At 35.0% G+C, this 21,537-nt stretch overlaps 1 protein-coding gene across 1 annotated transcript in view; it reads left to right on the top strand.

Moving 5' to 3' along the window:
- Positions 1-231: 231 nt before the first annotated feature.
- The window catches only part of LOC117332570 (lysine-specific demethylase 2A-like), a 43,061-nt gene continuing 21,755 nt past the window's right edge, over positions 232-21,537 (top strand). The window contains exons 1-11 of the mRNA XM_033891537.1: positions 232-390; positions 14,845-14,983; positions 15,430-15,508; positions 15,652-15,698; positions 16,530-16,702; positions 16,972-17,078; positions 17,264-17,357; positions 17,466-17,619; positions 18,517-18,632; positions 20,427-21,128; positions 21,335-21,418. Coding sequence (XP_033747428.1) covers positions 358-390; positions 14,845-14,983; positions 15,430-15,508; positions 15,652-15,698; positions 16,530-16,702; positions 16,972-17,078; positions 17,264-17,357; positions 17,466-17,619; positions 18,517-18,632; positions 20,427-21,128; positions 21,335-21,418 — 1,728 coding nt within the window. The 5' untranslated portion in view covers positions 232-357. The remainder of the gene's footprint in view (positions 391-14,844; positions 14,984-15,429; positions 15,509-15,651; positions 15,699-16,529; positions 16,703-16,971; positions 17,079-17,263; positions 17,358-17,465; positions 17,620-18,516; positions 18,633-20,426; positions 21,129-21,334; positions 21,419-21,537) is intronic.

The raw sequence follows: 21,537 nt of genomic DNA, 5'->3' as shown, positions 1-21,537 counted from the left end.
ATGTCATTTACTCAGAAACGAAACAAAACATCCTACTTACAAACGTATCATGTAAAATCTTTCCGCGAATCAATTCAAATCCAAAATGTGTAAAACAAAACGAAATTACCATTATTTAATAACAACTTGGCTTATTCCTAACTATTGCCATCTAAACCTGTAAATACGTTATCGCTTTTTCTGAATTCCTAAAGATGTATTGACCAAAAGTATACGTCACGTGATATTTTGTTTTATTTGGGCCGAATCTGTGACGTCACATACACAAAAGTTACCGCTTGGAGGAATAAATATTTCATTGTCCAGACTTAAAAATCGGATTGTTACGTGATGTGAAAATTAACTGCAGTCCTAACTATGGCAGACAGCAACGAAGCTGGAAGAAAATTGGTATGTTCTGTTATTGTTATAAAATATTTGACATCGTAAACGTAGCAAGTACTTGTCAATGGGAGCAGCCATTTTGTAGCACACACATAAAGGCTCATAGAGACATAACAACGAGTTTTCAATTTCAGATATTTATTTAACACATTTTTGACCACTTAAGTTATTGAATATTGTTCTGCAATAAATATGTTAACTTTTTATAGACAATTTATCTACTTGCCGAATTTAGAAAATGCAGTTATTACGTCTTTTTTCAGTGCACCCCACGTGGTTTACCTCAAAGATGCTCTTTTTAGATGGAAGAGCGATCGTAATTTGAAAAATTTAATACTTTATAGGAAATTAATGTGATATATTTTTCATGGAAAAGTTTGTGTGTTTACAATAGCAAGTTTTTCTGACAAAGATTGGAATCTGCCATTTGTATTTTTAAAATAGTAATAAAAACTTAGATCGCATATTAGGCTCTAAAGAGAACAGTGCGAGAACACACCGCGAAAATAGAAGTTTTTGTGTGTAAAGTCCATCCGTTTGTACGTATTGGGGATGTCCGTCTGTGTCAAAAAGAACAAACCATGTTTTAAGGTTGTTAAACATAAAGTACAAGGTCGTTCATAACATGGTAGATTGTAAATAAATATATATGTTCATGACTAATAGCTGTAGGCCAGCATACGTGCAGGAAAGGAGTTTTGAAATGTCTTCCGTCGAATGTAAGGTTATTGAATTTCAACAAAAGACTTCTGCTGTTGATAGTTTTTTTTATTATTATCACCTTGTTAATATTCAATCTCTTGTTTAAAGTAATCCATATTATAAATTATAACGACTTTTTAACTATTTATTTTTGAAACCTGCATAATATATACAATCAGTTCACGACAGTTGCAATGTTTGACAGGTGTTTTGATGTGTGTGAAAGACGATCATTAATTATATAATTAATACATTTCAAAACTTACAATTTTCTGCATTTTCAATCCTCACAGATTTATTTCACTTTAAATGACGAACTTTCAATAAAATCAAACTCCTAGTGTTTAATAAACGACAATTTGGAAGCAAATGAGAGTTTTTGGTGACAACTGCATTTTCGCAATTGACATCTTTTAATTATTGTTTTTTTCCTTTTTTTCTTCTTTTACTTCCATGGTACATCAACGTGTCTTCATTAATAGGCCTGTCAATTTCTGTTAACGGTATCTTCTTGGTAAGAGTATATATGTTTAACTCCGCCAGCTGAAGTCGGTTAGCGTTTCCCGCCATTTTAAATAAATTGTTACGTAATCTGACACCTATAGTTGTTCTATGTCCACTCATTCTTCAACCCAGCCAGATATTGTTATCATTATGTACAGAGACTTGTAAGGTATATACGTCTCTGTTATGTACTTGTAACTCTTCCTATTTCATTTTATGTTCAACGGTCGGTATGAAACTGTTATGTTAGAGATGGTATCGATCAGGCACATGAACATTAATGCGATGCTATAAATGGGGACACAGACATTTTCAACGCTGTCAAAGACAATTAGTCCGGGAGTTTTTTTGGCTTAATATGATTTCATAGGATGTTTATGGACAGACATAGCTGCCGCTATATTCGACATCAATATGAATTTTATTCGTCCAAGGTTTTCTCAAAATTAAAATACGTTATAACTTATACGAGATGAAATATTTTAATAATGTCTTGTGGGAGGCTATTCCGGTATCTGTAATATTTTAATGACAACCTAGTTATTGATGATATTTACCTCTTCTAGATATGTTGACTTCTTTTACTGAACCATTCAAATGATGATTACATTTGATAAACATTTGATAAATTGAATTAAACGGAAAAAAATGTTGGGTTTTTTAAATATTTTTTTTACTTATAGTTACGATATAAAAAGTTAATTACAAAACAGGAAAACTAAAGTAAATACCGTTCTCAATCAATCCCGAACGATTCTTCAAGTATCGCCTATACGTCACAATAGTATACTGAGTGAATGGATCATGTCAAGTCGAAAATTCTAATTCGTGTTTTTTAGCCCTTATATCTCATCGATGTAACAATTTAAAAATGTATAACATGCATATAAATTCCACGAATCCGTATGACAGAATAGCGATGTATTTCACGAATGCGGTATATTTTACAATACCAGTGCAATATGTCAGCGAGAAACTATTCAATTTGCTATTTAGATTTCATTTTCAAAGCGAAAATCGGTGAATTCTAAATTTCGACAAATGCGGGAATCAGAAGCAAAAATCTGTGAAGTCGTGACGGTAATATTAATCCTGACAAAAAGACTGCGTCATTTTAAAAGCATTGAGCTGCTCAGCGCATTTTGTTTCCTGCCCTACTGCATTCGTTAAACGGTCTTCAAAACTGCAATATAAATAATAGCTCCCTCCCAACGAGTGATAAAAAAAACCAGATTTAGGAGGATAAATAATATTCTAAAAAATATATAAAAAATTAACAATACTTTGACGACAACAACGTTAAGTGTTCAGCCAGATAACGCATACAAGTGACAGGTCAAGACCTTATTTGGTTCATCTTGGTAAGAGATTCAAAATACAAGAGAAAATACTTTATTTTCAACAAAACAACAATTCATAGTATTATATAAAAGTAAATTATAAATTGGCAGTTAGTATCGTAACCGACCAACCGTTTCATATTATTGTGCCAAAATCTCTCACCATTGCTGTTTTTTGTCTCGTTCGATGGGGAGCAAGACATAGGTTACTTGATGATTATGATGATGATGGTTGATCTGTACAATATATATGTACACGATGTTTGTGTTGAAATGATTGGTCGTGATGTCAAAAGTAACGAAAGAAAAATAGTTGCCGGCGGCTGTGACAACAATAATGAATTATAATTGCTAAATTATCAGTTTATAAGTTGTCATAATGTTAAAGTTTTCCGTTTAGCTTGGGATTGAGCTGAGCTCACCATAACCAAACCTGGAATATACTTAAATACATTTTAGTTTAAACAATATTTATTTGAGAATAAGTAATACAATACAATAAATCAAAAGTATACTAGAGGATTTGGTAACAAGCTTAGAGCTTATGTAAAACCATCTCGATTTCCTCTGCAGAAAAGGACGCACGCGAGGCATATATAATTAAGTTTAATCTTGTTTTATAAATAAAATTGTCCATCGTTTCAGAATCAGTTGTGCTGCACGCGTTTTTGTCATTTCCATTTGAAAACATCGTTGAAAAGTATTTCGACCAGACATTCGGACCCGTTCGTCCAAGGTTCACGAGAATATGTCATGTCTGTGAGGGTTAATGACCAAAGGTCATCGTTCCATATGACCACTGGGAAGCTGACTGGCCATTGATCTGGTCATTAGTCCGAGATACAATTTGTGCCGCAGAGGGACCAGCTGCAGCATCCGGCTAGATCTTGACAATTGGGAGGTCTTTAAAAACGACACGTGCACGCATCTCTGTCGCTCTGTCATGATTTACAGGGGAAATATATCCGTATTCCTAGATATCTTAATTATAAAACCACACCTTTATTTTGTATTTTTTTGGCATGATATTCCATTTGAAATTATGAGCTTAGTATCAATATGAGTTATGTACCGGATGTGCGAGAGGTGTAGTGATATGCAATGTAAGGGAAGCTTTGTACCACAGGGGCCTGATAATTTGTTACAGTCTGCATGTATTCGGACCTTCCCTAGTGAGTAAAGTACGTTTTTAGACAATTTTTATATTTTTTTATTATATTTTTAACAGTAGGGAAGGTCCAAATACACGTAGACTGTAACAACTTCACGGGTCCTTGTGCTTTGTACCGGTGACGGTACACGTCTTATCTATCTTTAGCTATTTCAAGGTCATGTTCACATAATTCAACTTTGTGAAAAGTTTTCTAAGATTAAAATCGGGTAGGTTGTGGTATACCTCTCTTCTGTAGTCTTCTAAAACGATAATGCTTATATGTACATGTTTATATGGAACCTTTCAAGTGTGGAAATTAACTGCATAGACTTGCATAATTTGGAATTTTTTAATGCAAACCTTATATGTGCAGTCAATTATCTGGCCTTTTAATACCTGTACTATACTGAGCAGGTAACATCACATGCTTCATGCCGACTGAACTGCCATCTTGAACATGTTCAATTATCATACTGATTATACGAAGTTATAGCGAAACTTGTTTTATTTTACTAACGTACTTTTTTTTATAACGTATACGTATAACATACGCTTAAAATGTGACGAAGCTTACTAAGGTAGTGGCCATGGTAATTTATAGCGGGATTTCTGAATGACATGTACACGATATATATAGTACAGGTATAGTAATTATATAAAGACACATGTACAGTGTATCGGGATAGTTATTTACATAAAAGGAAAACAAACTATTTTGTACGAGTATAACACTTTGGCGTGATCTATCTGTTATTATTGCATTCCATACACTCTGTATTGCTTCTGACTAGCAATGAACCTATACTTCATTAACACATCACCATCACTGTTTGAAATCCTAATAAGACTGCATATATTCTAACATACAACACTACTGTTGTCCATAAATATTTTTACTGACTAGCTTGTTTCGACACACGTGTTTATTTGTTGTGTAACCAAATTTATACTGGCGCCGTTACAGGTGTGAGCGGTGTTGATAAATAACAACATATTCATGAATATAACTTCATTCTCATTATTATAAAGTACAATATAGTTTATACATCAATTGAAAGAGAGTGTTTTGAAACTTTAATCAGTTGTATATAGATAGAAACGTAGTCAGAGAAATTTGGAGAGGAATCGTATTAATTCGACTTAGATATCATAGGAGTTAACGTATGTTAGGTGTCGGATTAAAGTTAGTCAGCGTGATTTGTTAGGGTGTCGGATTAAAGTTAGTCAGCGTGATATTGTTGAGTGTCGGATTGAAGTTAGTCAGCGTGATTTGTTGAGTTGTCGGATTAAAGTTAGTCAGCGTGATTTGTTGAGTGTCGGATTAAAGTTAGTCAGCGTGATTTGTTGGATGTCGGATTAAAGTTAGCGTGATTTGTTGGGTGTCGGATTAAAGTTAGTCAGTGTGATATTTTGGGTGTCGGATTAAAGTTAGTCAGCGTGATTTGTAAGGTGTCGGATTAAGTTAGTCAGCGTGATTTGTTGAGTGTCGGATTAAAGTTAGTCAGCGTGATTTTTTGGATGTCGGATTAAAGTTAGTCAGCGTGATATTTTGGTGTCGGATTAAAGTTAGTCAGCGTGATTTGTTGGATGTCGGATTAAAGTTAGTCAGCGTGGTAAATTGGGTGTCGGATTAAAGTAAGTCAGCGTGATATATTGAGTGTCGGATTAAAGTTAGTCAGTGTGATTTGTTGGATGTCGGATTAATGAGACTATGTATATTGGCTACTGTAGATAAGTATTGACTACAATAGTTCAAACGTTTAGCTGCCCTGGTGATGCCATCGGCCAGTCCTTTACAAGCTTGTGTTAGACGGGGGAAATGAAGTCACATTATGTAAAAAAAAAGTTATTGCTATGAGTCACCAAACTGAAATCTTATCAATGTTTGTAATTAGTTCGTCAATTAAAATATGCTAACGAGTTGGTAGAGGTTTCCCTCGCAGTAACAATAACGTTCGTGTACACACAGACTGATTTGCTTCGATTTCTTGCCCAACAGCAAAGCTGAATCCATCTTCGGATGCTGACGGGATATCCGCTGTTCGTGATTACCGCCATTTCCGATTTGTAGGCATTTACAAGGGAAACAGCCATAACCTGTTTGATATACATCATTACATGTCACACATTGTATTCTACTGTATCCCGCATTGTAATTACTGCAACTATACACTGTACATCAGGGTTCGCGTTGAAGCCATCCCCATATAGCCTTTTGAAGCATAGAAAATTGAAAGGCCTCTTTATTTTTTCTTGAAGCTCTATTCAAATTATTCACAGGGACCCTATTCAAATTATTCACAGGGACCCCATTTTATCTGAGAAGGACCCATTTATGAAATGCCCAGTGTAAACCCTGTACATTATATTATTAAAAGCATGGAATGAACTATATATACATGTATTGGCATCACTCAACATATATACTTAAACAAGATATACATATTCACACAAGATACATATTTAACAAGAAATAAATTAGACTGGTATCACTAACAGTTTACTATGTGTAGGCTTTGAAATTGAAAATAATATCCGTAAAAGTAAAACGCCAAATTTAAAGTTACCACGTAGATTCTCCTATAGATAGTGTGTTGATCACCAGCCGTACAGTGTGTAATTATGTCACACAATATGTCAGGTCAAGATTCCGTACACCAGATACGTCTGGTTGTTCCCCAGGCGATATTATTTATTATGTTACGATTGGAATAAGCAATACCATTCAATGATCCCAGTATGTAACCGCCCGTACAACTATCGGCATGCCCAGACATTCGTCATTAAATTAAAAACTGATACCAATTCATCTGTAACTCGTTTTTTATCATGTATGTAACGAGTTTTGTGCTGGATAATGAATTACCCGGTTACAAACATTCGCATTATTTACAAAATACACACACACACACACATATATGTTTGTCTTATAGGTATATGTAAGTTTCTTCGTCTTCGCATGTCATTAGTATTATATACATACAATTTATTCGTCTTAAAAATTCTGTAAATTTATATACATTGTATATGTATTCTTTTTATATTTGTAAATCGGCCGTCATCTCTAGATCTGGATATTTCTTAATTAGACCCGTGTATTTTTGCTGTTGGTTTGTTCAAAATTAAAACAAAATTACTGAATTAGTTTGATAGTACCATATTTAGGGTGTCGGACTTGTGGTAGTGTTATAACCTATGTCTAGGTTTTATCTGTGTTTGTGTTCACGTGTACATTTATATAGTTAAAGATGTTTATAGTTATTTGGACCTCGCGTCGTTATCAGATCAAATTTATGCAGTGTGAAATAAAACTGGCCATTTTTGTTCTGTGGCTGGGCTGTGATGTATTATAGAGTATTTTCCAATTCTACGATTGTACATATGTACACATCATATATCAGTCAACCTTTTGAGAGTGATTTTTTTCTTTTAATACTAACTAGTAACCAGAGCAATATTCCAAATATATGATTTCGACTCCATCGACTGTGAATCCAATATTTTCCATACCGATTAACGATTTGATGGGCGTCCTTTCAGTTTCAAATTCTTTTATTGCAATAAGCTTTACAGCTCATTTCTCATACAAATACATGATAATGCTGAACAAAGAAATTTATGTAACTGGGTTAAATTTCTTGACCTTAAATTTATACCGGGCATTCTTATATACCGATAGCCAATCCCCACATCACACGCATAACACACAAACAACACCACAATACACAGGCTCGCCAAGGTACATATGTTTCGTTATTTTCATCAAAGTTATCACAGCGAAAGTTTTTACATTACTTGCATATTCATAAGTTATATTAATTTTATCAAAGAAAAAATACATGTAACGAAGTCACTACAAACCTGTTTTTTTTTTTTTGATACAATGATTTCGATAGGACAAGTCTGTTGTATTTCGTGGGTTTTTTTAAATTTTTAATCCGATATTCAAAAATATAGTTTCTAAACCATTTTTGTTACTAATACAAGTTGTCCGCCATATAGACACGCACTCATGTATATGTTTGTTTAATGAAACCTCGCGAAACCTTCCTTGGACAGGTGGTCACCGGCAGCTGCTTCAAAAAGTAAGTCACTTATTTTCAGCTAAAAATGGGTATTTTTTCATGAAAAATAAGCTAATTTTATAGTAATTTAAAAGAAATAATATACCTTTATTAATGTATTTCCAGAATGAATTGACATACAATTATTTGACGAAACACATACGAGTATTAAGACTTTGAGAAGCTGTTAAGTGGAGCCAGGAAGGCGACATTTTGTAAAAATAAAAAATAAATTATATATATATCAGGTAGTTTACTTTCGGCACAAGAAAATAAAACAATTTTAGTCTTCAACTTCTTGAATTTTGAATATTTTTCAAGGTTGTTCCCATTATTTCCTTTTCTAAAATGAAAGTTGTTCATTTATTGGTACAGAAACAGCCGTGTTCCATGTTTAACTACATATTTTACTGATATTATACGTTAATAAAAACTCGTAATGAATAAGATATTTTTCAGTAATATCTAATTGTGCTATAGAACTAATAGATAGTTAAGAAGAAATTTTGCTAAACCTGGAATGTTTTGTTTAATTATTTCTAAACTTGTCCTGGTAGTGTGTTTAGATTGATGTTGCTGACAATCGAGTAATCAAGATTACAGTTTATTTCGATAAAAAAATAATTTCTAAATTCTAGGATTTTTGTGTGTACGTTTCATAAAATGAAAGGCCTAGGCCTGCCAAGTAAATTGATCAAGTTAACACATAATATGTTGTCTCGGTAATATATTGAAAATTAAATGTCCTGCCAATTTTTTATCAATTAATATTCTCGTTAATGAAGTAGATAACTTATCTTTTCTTCTGTTTTATAAGTGTTTTTACTTATTTACATTTATTAAATTGAACCATTCTTCCAATGACGAATTCTGACATTTACGTTTATTGATGCCGTTTTTGAGTGCACATATATGCATGCCAGATACCCATTTAGCCTCTGCTATACCTCAAACTAGAGCAAATACATATTAGCATATATATACAGATATAAGTACAAAGTTACATACGCATATTGATGAGTAAACATCTTATATTTTATACGTCAATGATTTAAAATGGCCGACAATGAGCGGAGGAACCAGAGGATCCGGTTGAGTGGAAACCATGCCGGTATCTACTTTGCTGCTCCAAGATTTGCTCTAGGTCTGATACCGTGTAACTACCAGGTTAATGACATTGATCAGGCTGTAAATGTCATGAATCGCATGACCATCATGCAACTTCGCTAGCCAAGGGTGTTCAATACGATACTCTCATTTTCACGTGAAAAATCGTATTGAAAACCCTTGGCTAGCGAAGTTGGACCATCATGATTGACGCCACTGTATATATACCCCCCTCCCTCCCCCGTGTAAATAAACTAACTTCGTGTACATATTTACCACACAAAGCTTGGTTAAAGCATATTTTTATTGCCATAAATCAAAGCAAAAAAGGATTGGGCACAAGTTATAACAACATTAATAAAGCCCTTTCCCAAATAATTACACAGGTTCAACATTTGGCAAAAAGAGAATGTAAAAGTCATCAATTAAATAGTTTTGTAACACAAAAGTTTTCGTTTATATTATTGGTTATAAATGCCACATTAATAAGTTTTATAATTAGAGTTTCCGTAATATGTATGTTATCTTATCATAGTCAATGTGATTAGCGAGTGTGATCACATGGCAATGTGGTAACTTGTCTTTACCCTATGCGGCCGGGGTTCGATTCCCCGGACCTGATCATGAAAAGGTATGTGGTCACCTTCCCCGCCACGTGAGGTTTTCCCGGATTCTCTGGTTTCCTCCCTCAGTAACCTTCCAGCTGAGCTTACAAGCGTGATTAATATATGTTATTAGTTGTTGTAAAATATTTAAAGATTACATTTTTTAGCGAATTGAATATAGACTTAAAAAAAAATCAAGCACTAGCTATAGTACGCCATATGCGATTGGCATTTCCCCCCGATGACATTCATGCTAGATATGAAAGTAGTCAAAGCTTTAGCAATGTCATAGGTTATGCAATGCCAATGTGGGAACATGGTATGTCATACACATGACGTCATAGATTATGTATCATAAATCACTAACATGACGTATGCAATGTATGTCAGAAACATGATGTCATAGACATACCACAAATTACTAGCATGACGTCATAGATGTACCATAAGTCACGAACATTACACACGCAATGCATGTGTCATAAATATGACGTCATACGCCAGGAACATTATTGCTTATGTATCGAAAAACATGTCAATATTAAGTTATGAGCATTCATTGTGTTAAAGTCGCATTTTAACCCGAAAACATGACAATATCTGACGTCTCGTATCATAAAGTAATTAATGTACATGACCATACATTAATATAGATATTTCCATGTCTATAGGAGGTGAAAATCAAAGGATAAACTTGTCTGTTACCTGTGAAAATCTCCAATGATAACTAATTGGTTAGTTGTGAAAATCTAAATAATAACATTTTGGTAAGTTGTGAAAATCTCAAATAATAACCTGTTGGTTTGTTGTGAAAATCTCAAATAATAACATTTTGGTTAGTTGTGAAAATCTCAAATAATAACTTGTTGGTTAGTTGTGAAAATCTCAAATAATAACTTGTTGGTTAGTTGTGAAAATCTCAAATAATAACTTGTTGGTTAGTTGTGAAAATCTCAAATAATAACTTGTCGGTTAGCTGGGGAAATCTCAAATAATAACTTGTTGGTTTGTTGTGAAAATTCTCAAATAATAACTCGTTGATTAGCTGTGAATATCTCGAACAATAACCCGTTGGTTAGCTGTTAAAATTTCAAGGAACCAAGTCTAACATGTGCGTTAGCTGTTGAAATCAAGCGATGAATTGTGCGTTATGGCGATACGATATATACGTTTTAACACCAAAGTAACATAAACACCACATTTATAAATATATCTAGATATACAATCACGACAGTTATTCCAACAAATATAGCCCAAGTTGCTATTCCATACGATTAAAGTACAAGTCGAAGCAGGTGTGAACTGGCCCTATGTAACTATATAACTTTGGTTTGGTTTGTTTTGTTTAACGTCCTATTAACAGCCAGTGTCATTTAAGGACGTGTCAGGTTTTGGAGGTGGAGGAAAGCCGGAGTACCCGGAGAAAAACCACCGGCCTACGGTCAGTACCTGGCAACTGCTCCACGTAGGTTTCGAACCCAGAGGTGGAGGGCTAGTGATAAAGAGTCGGGACACCTTAACCCTCTTATAAGACAGTAAGGCAGATTTAGCGTAAAATGTAAACAACTCCTCACATATGTCTAATCACGAACATGTATATCATATCGCAGTGCAAAGCGAGTTTTAAAGTTAATAATGAACGCACGCCTCTATATGTTATATCCATATCTAAAATATGGCAAATATCAGTTTTGTTGGGATATGATAAATATTTACATAGATTTCTTATTTCTGATGTATTTTCTTACCGGAGAAGATAATTCTGATACAATTTACAAACAGATATCACTATCGGTGCATGTAGTAAAAAAATATAAGGTACTAGCTACATATACACTTAAAAAAAGAGACATTCATCACCCGTTTTTTTTTTTTTTTTTTTTCAATTTTGTCCTTGACCTTTGTGTATGTAGTTATCATTTGTACCACAGAGACTTGGCAAGAATTCCCAACCCACGGTCCATATATATGTATAATACTCACTGAAAAATTGTATTTTCCCTCATTTTTATGGCAATAATATTCCCAAATACTCCAGATTTGCTTTCCTAATTAATCATTTGCTGTTTTTACTTAGAAAATGAGTTTTTAAAGCATAAACTGAAACTTTGTGATGTTTAAATTTCCCCTTTTCAGAACTGATTTTCCCCTATGGTCCAAAAAGGGTAGTTCCCCCTAAATTCTAGATTAATCCCTGGTATTATAATATATGGACCGACTGTTGAGAATTGTGTCAAGTCCCTGTGATTTGTACATAGTATTTAACGTGTGAGGCATGTTTGTTATTTTATATATAAATGTATGTACTAAGTAATATAGTAACGTAGGTATAAATATAATTGATGTACAAAACTATTGTTTTAATATTTACAAAAGTGTTCAAATACCTGCGCCTAGATCTAGACTAGGCGTTTCGTACACATATCATAACTCTATTTCATTAACGACATGATTAAGAATGCAGTCTATCTTGAATTTTCTAAGATTTTTCTATACAAAATTTATAGATTACAGTATATTCATATGAATGATGCCTTCAGGTTTTATAATATACCGGATTGTTTTTACTAAAATCTGCTTTTCGTACCAACTATAATGTATGTGTTGAAGAAGACAATAATTTCTACAGTTGTCTGAATTCCCATCAAAAGTCTATTGTGGAGTAATTTTGTCACTTCATAAAGCTATGTCTTACTTGTTGTTATTGACATATTTCGTTCTAACGTTTGTCCACATCTCTATGTATGACAGTTTTTGGTTGTTTTTATTCTAAACGATATGATTTTATGTTTGTAATATATATATATATCAGGAAGATGTAGTCATGCGTTCACTTGGAGCACAACATTAACCCACATTTTCAACTTGCAATTGTTAAACCTGTTCTGGTCCCCAACACGCTCACTCACAGGGACTTGACATGTTCCTGTGACATAGAAAAAAAATAATCACAGGGTCCGAACCCTAGATCATTTATTATTCAAGAATTTTATTTATTTTGGTAAGCGATTTTGCTGTGAGAGCACGATTTTTCTAGTCCTGTGGACGACCACGTGTAGGAACACGTATGCCGCTGACGGTTTTGCTATCTCCCAGAACGCTATAGACCTGAAACCTTTAATACCTAAGTATTCAGGGTCATCTATATTTCGCAGAAATACCTTAACTAATCCTTGATATTAACAATTTTCCATATGGAAGCATTACAGAATTAAAGGGGAAATCTTTGTTGAAGAACCTTCCTTAAATTCCTATGGGAAATTTTAAGTTGAGGGATTTCTTCAAGTCAAAGAACGTTGATTAAAACGTTATCAAAATTGCTCCAGTCGGATACCATTAGACTCGGATGACTTTTTTCAAGATAAATAGTTACACTGGGCACAGGTACTTGGGGCCAGGAACTAAAGTTATAATGGAATTGTCAAATTTTAATTTGTAACATCATTTCTTGTCTATTTATGCTCCGATACAACACTGGAATCGATTATAAAGCGCTTTAAAAAACACCCGTTTCTGGTTGTTATAAAGTAGAGTTTATATATATTGTATTTATAACAAGCGCTGATAGATTCCAATGTGGTATCGGTGCATTAATAGACAAGAAATGATGTTACATATTAAAATTAGACAATTCCATTATAACTTTAGTTCCTGGTCCCAAGTACCTGTGAAACTCGGGGAGTCTGGAGCTTTTTACAGAATTTTTTTGTTCTACCTCTATGGACTATTTTCCGTATAAACACTTGCCACTGTCCGAGTTCCTTTACACAGTGTCTAATAAGAGTATATTTGATGATTGAAATGACTATTAATGTGCTGTACTAATCGCCATTTGCATTTTAAGGTCAAACAGTATAGAGTCAATCCAGTCAATAAAATGCATGTTCCTATTACATCTTAAGACACTTGTAATGTAATGTTTTTTTGTGCAAGGTTCCCCAGACGCTATTGTATTTTTTCACATGTTTTGCCAAAATTAAAACAGCTTAACAAATTACGTGTCAAAAGCAAGGCCCATGGTTAGCCATGCATGATACGTCCTAACAATTGATCAAGATACTTCTGTTAAATTGCAAAATTGCACCAGACCAGTGATTTATGAGCTTGTTAATATATCACTGAATTTGCTGTTTAGCCTGGCCTTAACGATATATTTTATTTTTACATGCTTGATTTTATGCCGTTTCAAAAAACTATGTTATAAAGGATATGGTTGGTTTATTTTGTTTAACATCCTATTAACAGCCAGGGTCATATAAGGACGTGTCAGGTTTGGAGGTGGAGGAAAGCCGGAGTACCCGGAGAAAAACCACCGGCCTACGATCAGTACCAGGCAACTGCCCCACGTGGATTGCGAACTCGCGACCCAGAGGTGGAGGGCTATAGTGATAAAGTGTGGCCACCACGGCCCCTTATAAATGAGAGGAAAATAAAACATACTAATTTAGTTTAATACTTACTAATTGGTGTTTATTTTCAACATCTTTGGGCTTATTTTATACAGGAGAGTAAAATAAAATAACCCCAAAGATGTTGAAAATAGACATTAATTAGTAATTATGAAACGAAAATGAAGGGAAACATTGCCTTTTTTGGTTGGAACCGATACCGTTGACTGGGGGAAATCGTTGTTACATTAGGAAAAGAATGGGGTTTTTTCGCAGAAGAAAATACAGTTTATGTGACTACCGTGGCCTACAAATTGACCAGTCTAATTCCATTCATCATTTATGTGATAGCTTTGTGTTTTGTTTGTGCGCCGAGTTTTATCGCCCCAGGTACAGCCAGGAGTTTTATAAGAACACACGGGGGCTGTCGCATGCTATCAAGTACGAATAGGGTAACTAATCTTATACCAAATGTTGCAACCACGACAAAACAGGACGGCGTAGATCTACAATCTCGAGTAGAGGTCGGACAACACACGTTGTATCTTTACCATTGTAACTGGTATTTTAACAGATTTGACCATTTCTGTGTTACAGAGAGCCAAGGAGAGGAAGACGTACACAGATGAAGACCTCGACGATGACGACATCGAGGGAAAGAGGGCCTTTAACTTGGAGGAGAAACTCCAGTCCAAGAAATACAACAAAAACTTTGTCAAGGTCATGAAAGGTCATGGTACGTATGTACAACGAAAATGGCGTTTCTAGGAAGTTTCTTGACGCTGGGACCCTCCGTTATAATTCATATATCAGAGATATGATTTCGAGATTTATAGCAGGCGTGGTAAGAATTCATGGAAAAATCATATTATCAAATTTTCAATATGCAGACTAACATCTATGCAAAATGTACTAAATATATGTATATGCATATATGTATATGCACAACATAATTACTTTATGACAAACATTTAAAACCATGGCTTCAAAACGCATCGGCGTATAAGGTATCAAAAGAATGGGAGATGTAGTTATCTCCCTTCCATCCAAATTTAATGGCGTAGAAGAACTATATAAGAGAAATCCTTTGATTTCAAAGATGGCCAGTTTCATTACATACACACTTATATCATTACAACTTAGTCTGTTAATGTTGTATGAGTCTTTCCATTCTCTCCACAGAACTCAATATGGGCTACCTACAGGCGAATGGACTGGAAGCACCCATTGTGATGTATGATAAGACCGGACTGGGAATGAGGTGAGGTGTGATACTGATAACAATTGTATCGGATGATGTTTATAACAAAAATGCTTTGAATAATTTTACACTCAATTACTCGTTTTGTATTTATTGAAATTCCTGATGATTGTCACTTGTTTTACTGACTTCTTCCATTACAGAGTGCCGAGTCAGAACTTCCGGGTAAATGATGTCAAACAGTGTGTCGGTATGTACACCTTATGCTAAATATTGGATCATACTAAACTAGTGTTATGGTGTAGGGTCATTCCACTTCTTTCTCTGAGGTACTTTTACTGGTAATCCACGGATCTTAAAAGTGTGGTATCAGATACTCAACTGAGCTCTCCAATCTTTGTGTCGTTGGTGGATTGATGCTATAGATCTATGTATTCTGTACACATGATGTGATTGGTTGAATCATGTTGTTCTGTTTGTTACACTTGATATGATTGGTGGAATCATGTTGTTCTGTATGTTACACTTGATATAATTAGTTGAATCATGTTGCTCTGTTTGTAAGACATGATGTGATTGGTTGAATCATGTTGTTCTGTTTGTAAGACATGATGTGATTGGTTGAATCATGTTGCTCTGTTTGTAAGACATGATGTGATTGGTTGAATCATGTTGTTCTGTTTGTTACACATGATGTGATTGGTTGAATCATGTTGTTCTGTATGTTAGACATGATGTGATTGGTTGAATCATGTTGTTCTGTTTGTTACACATGATGTGATTGGTTGAATCATGTTGTTCTGTATGTTAGACATGATTTGATTGGTTGAATCATGTCGTTCTGTTTGTTTCACATGATGTGATTGGTTGAATCATGCTTGAACAATTTCACTCTGTAACTTCCTAAAATCAAAGGCATGGTAGTCCAAATGTTCATATTCTAGATTTCAAATTGACATGAAAATATTATGTTCATGAAATGTACCAGCAAATATTTACTTGATAAAAAGAAAGTTTTTACTAATTCAAGGCCCCCTCTATCATGGCAAATAAAACATGTGTGAATTGATTGATGTTACAGGAAGTAGGCGTGTCCTTGATGTGATGGACGTGACGACACAGAAGGGAAAGGAGATGAGTATGCGGGAGTGGGTTCAGTATTTTGAGAACCCCGAGCGGGAACGGCTGTTAAACGTTATCAGTCTGGAGTTTAGTCACACAAAATTAGAGAACTACGTGGAATCGCCAACACTGGTATGTACCATATGTTGTAGGGAGTTATAATCGTTATATATTTAGTTGTATACAGAATTTTATGATTGGCTCATAAAACCAAGCAGTAATTTTTTTTACTTTTCACAGAAGCAACCTAACCTTTTACTTACTTCTCTATTTAAATCACAAGGTCTTCTTAAGACAATACCTGTGTATTATGAATTTACCTGCATCAAATACAACAGCTAGACTGTAGGGGAGGAGGTACTGTCTTGGTAACATGTACATTATAAGATTACCTGTTACAGGTGCGACAAGTAGACTGGGTGGACACTGTATGGCCACAGTACCTTAAGGACTGTCAGACTGAGTCCACCAACATTATAGACAAGATGAAGTATCCAAAAGTACAAAAGTAAGTCTTTACATACCCAACAAAACGTTTTGGCCGACTAATCGTTTTACTTTAACAGTCTAAGGGAAGTAACTCTCTTATAACATTCATAAACTCCTGGAGATATTTTACTATTATTGCACACCAAAGATTTTTCTCTATTTACCTGAACCCATTGTTAAGATCGCCTTTGTGTTCTGCTTTAGGTATTGCCTGATGAGTGTGAAGGGCTGTTTCACCGACTTCCATATTGATTTCGGTGGTACATCTGTATGGTACCACATCCTACACGGCCAGAAGGTGAGTCTCGATTACCCAACAGAATTAACTTTGCTCTAAACATAGACTTCTCAAGTTTGTTGTCGTGTGCTTGCTTTCTCAGTATTAATTTATGTAAACAACTTACAGGTGTTTTGGCTGATACCCCCCACAGAGAAAAACATTGACAGCTATATTACCTGGACATTGTCAGGAAAACAAGGAGACTTCTTTTTGGCTGATCATGTCGAGGGCTGCCAGCGAATAGAGCTCAACGAAGGCTATACTTTCATCATCCCATCAGGTAAAGTGATAATTAACGAGTCGTACCTTCATCATCCCATCAGGTAAAGTGATACTTAACGAGGTCATACCTTCATCATCCCATCAGGTAAAGTGATACTTAACGAGGTCATACCTTTCATCATCCCATCAGGTAAAGTGATACTTAACGAGGTCATACCTTCATCATCCCATCAGGTAAAGTGATACTTAACGAGGTCATACCTTTCATCATCCCCTCAGGTAAAGTGATAATTAACGAGGTCATACCTTCATCATCCCATCAAGTAAAGTGATACTTAACGAGGTCATACCTTCATCATCCCATCAGGTAAAGTGATACTTAACAAGGTCATACCTTTTATCATCCAATCAGGTAAAGTTATACTTAACGAGGTCATATCTTCATCATCCCATCAGGTAAAGTGATACTTAACGATGTTATACCTTCATCAACCCAGCAGGTAAAATTATATTTAAAGAGGTCATGCCTTTTATCATATCGTAATTAATGTAGCCAGAGCCATGAAATAAATGTGATCATGCCTGACTATAAGCATATGGGTTATTTCTGCGATTGGTGTACTTTAAAAAAAAAAAATTTACTTGATGGAATGACCTTCATGTATTCAACTTAAATTTCTACATATCATATTCCTCAAGAAGTAACCTATAAAACAATGTATACTCTGTTCCATTGTCGTGGGTTCCGTATTTTCGCAGCAACTAAAAAAAACCTGGTATGAAATGCACATTTGTTTTTTTGATTACGTCATTTGTAGACAAATCATACAATCATTGATCATGTTGTCTTTCAGCTAAATAATATGCGTACAACAACAATTACTACACCAGTCACTTTCCACTAGGTACCGCGAAATAGCTATCGAAGTAACACAATAATTTGTTTATTTTACAGGTTGGATCCATGCTGTATATACTCCTAAAGATTCTCTAGTGTTTGGAGGTAATTTTCTCCATAGCTACAATATTGTAAACCAGCTGCGAGTGTCAGAGGTGGAGGATAAGACTCACGTAAGTAACTCAAACTTTCAGAGAATAGAGAGTTTATAATTGATGGCTAATCTCTCTATATGGCATTCATCAGAATTTTGACTAAAACATATCAATTTACAAATCATTATTTTCAAAGGCTTGGCTCATGTTTTATGGTAGATAATTATAGCGTGAACATTGATATCCTGCAAATATGTACAAACAAAAAAAGCGGGGCCGCAGTGGCCGAGTGGTTAAGGTGTCCTGACACTGTAACACTAGCCCTCCACCTCTGGGTTGCCAGTTCGAAACCTACGTGGGGCAGTTGCCAGGTACTGACCGTAGGCCGGTGGTTTTTCTCCGGGTACAGTACTCCGGCTTTCCTCCACCTCTAAACCTGGTACGTCCTTAAATGACCCTGTACAAACAAATGCCTAGGGGCTGTTCCAGGAATACATATACTGATACTGTTGTTCGGTGTGTTTGATGTACTTGTACCTTTTTTACATTAAAATTGCTTCTATACCAGGGTACCATTCACAAAAAAAATGTGGGAAGGTCATCAAAATTTTAAATCTCTTCTATGGGTTAGTCCCCTTATTTCAAAGTTCCTTCCTCCATCCCATATATGTTTTCCTGGAACAGCCCTAAACATGTTTACTGGTTTTATATTGCCAAATTTTGACATATTGAAATTTTGCAAAAAAATAAACAACTATACAGTACCACACAATTCCAAACCATTCATGAGTGATAAAACGACATATTGAGTGCATGTGTATAATTTTCATTTCATTAAATTTTATATACAGAGTTGTTATCAGTCACTTGGATAGAACAGGCAAATCTTATATAATTATCTCCATGAAGTGGAATAAACAGTGGGAAAATATTTTAGACATACTAGAAAAGAAAAAAAATTAACAACAAAAAGCAGACAGAAAAAAGAAAAAAAGAAAAAAACAAGGGTATGGGGAAGAACCTCATGGAGGAAATATTACATACACACCTTATACAAGTAACAATATGTCATATATATAATATAAAAGTATACAAGATCACAGACAGTTATTGGCAGACATTTCTATTAACAGCCAGGGTCATTTAAGGACGTGCCTGGTTTTGCATACTTCGTCCATAAGTGTGCAATACATTTCTGTGTTAGAAGAATACCATTTGGGATAAGGGATCACTCAATTTGGTGCAGAAATATAATATTATTATGTTAATGTGTATTTATGAAAGACTCTCAAGTGATTTGAAGTCTGTGAATTAATTATTACTCCTCCAGAAAAGGAAAATATCCTGTGATTTCTGTGTTAGGAGCTCTTTAGTTAAATAGAAGGGTGCATGTGATATGATGTCTGAAGTATAGGTTAGGAACTTTGCATGTTTCAATTTCTGTATGGAATACAAACAACAAATTAATTTAATAATTAAAGCGTTTCCATAGTTCTTCCCCTTATTAGTCCCCTACCTGTAAAACCTGGCTATAGATTTCCTCTCCGTCTGTCTGTCAGTCCGTCCACTCAGTTTTCCGCACTTTTCTCAGCCATTCTTCATAGTGAAAGTTGGTATGTAACTTCAGTATGGTATGAGTAGCTACAGATCAAGTTTGAGTTTCAGGGTTTTTTGGCCAAGGTCAAGGTCACTGTTAATACTATTTTTAGTTTGGTTCCGGTAGGGGACTTGTATTGCTTTAGCAATACTCACCATGCTTGTTTTTTTGTTGTTTTTTTACGTCTATTCTCGTATTTTATTACAATGAGAAATAAAGAGGAGTTACTTCCCTTTACATCAGAATTAAATCATCTCTCTCATGTGTTCCTACAGGTGCGTCAGAAGTTCCGGTACCCTTTCTATGCAGAGATAGCCTGGTATGTTCTTGCTCAGTATATCAAATGTGTTGCTGGAAAAGAATATCTGAGCCTCCGGAAACCTGCAGAGGAGAAGGAATCAGATGATATCACCATGGAAACCTTCTCCAACGATGATGATTCACGCCCACCGTCAAGGTGTTCTCAGGAAAACGGATGTGTCGATATCAAACCACTGGACTTCAAGGAAGTTATGGCTCCTGGCACTCCCAAAATGGTCAAAAGTGTTACAATAGAACTTACACGAATTGACCAGTCACCAATCAAACGATCACAAAGTGATGACGAGTGTGGCACACCTGGTAGACGACGATCACCCAGAAAATCCTCGTCGGACAGTTGTAGTTCTGCAGACACGGAAATATATGAAAGACCGGAAGAAATGGTTATGGATAATTTTAATGATATTGAAGTAGAAAAGGACAAGAAGGCTGACAAACCAGCATTTAGTGGTATTAGTAAGATGGAGGTAGCCAGTACGGATATGAGTGAGATGCCTGCAACAAGTGGCTCCAAGCCTGAGAAGTGGGTCCATCTTACCAGGTGGGAATTACAGGGACTACGTACATTGATCGAATGGCTAGAAGGATTAGCACCATCCAAGAAAGGAGTTCCGAAAGAACTTTTGGAACCAGATATTCTTCTAGAAGAAGCAAAGGTAAATATAACTCATAGCAATCAAAAATATCTTATTTTGAAATGCTTCAAGTTGCAAAATTTAACTTCAAGAGTATATAATATACATTTATCTTTATATTTGTATATGTATTTAAGGGTGATTTAGGCTGTAATAACAATGATATATGTCCTTATGACATGATCGAACATGTCAGTCATTTAATAAAACTTGATGATAATTTACAGCGATTGTTGGTGGACCATGCTGGAGATAGCCCCACCCTAGCTGTCACTGGTGAACCTGTACTGTTCTGGCCACCCACCAAAAAGGTATGGTATCTTTATAGGATTTGGTAACCCAAAAGATTCACCAACAATTACGTCTCGTTTAGCCTGATTCCAGTGAATTGAGGCTTATTCTGATTATTTTGGAATTAGGCCTTTTTGTC

Source organism: Pecten maximus, chromosome 8 (assembly GCF_902652985.1).
Source record: "Pecten maximus chromosome 8, xPecMax1.1, whole genome shotgun sequence".
NCBI lineage: Eukaryota > Metazoa > Mollusca > Bivalvia > Pectinida > Pectinidae > Pecten > Pecten maximus.
The sequence above is the reverse complement of the archived record's forward strand: the minus strand, read 5'-3'. Positions and strand labels throughout refer to the sequence as shown.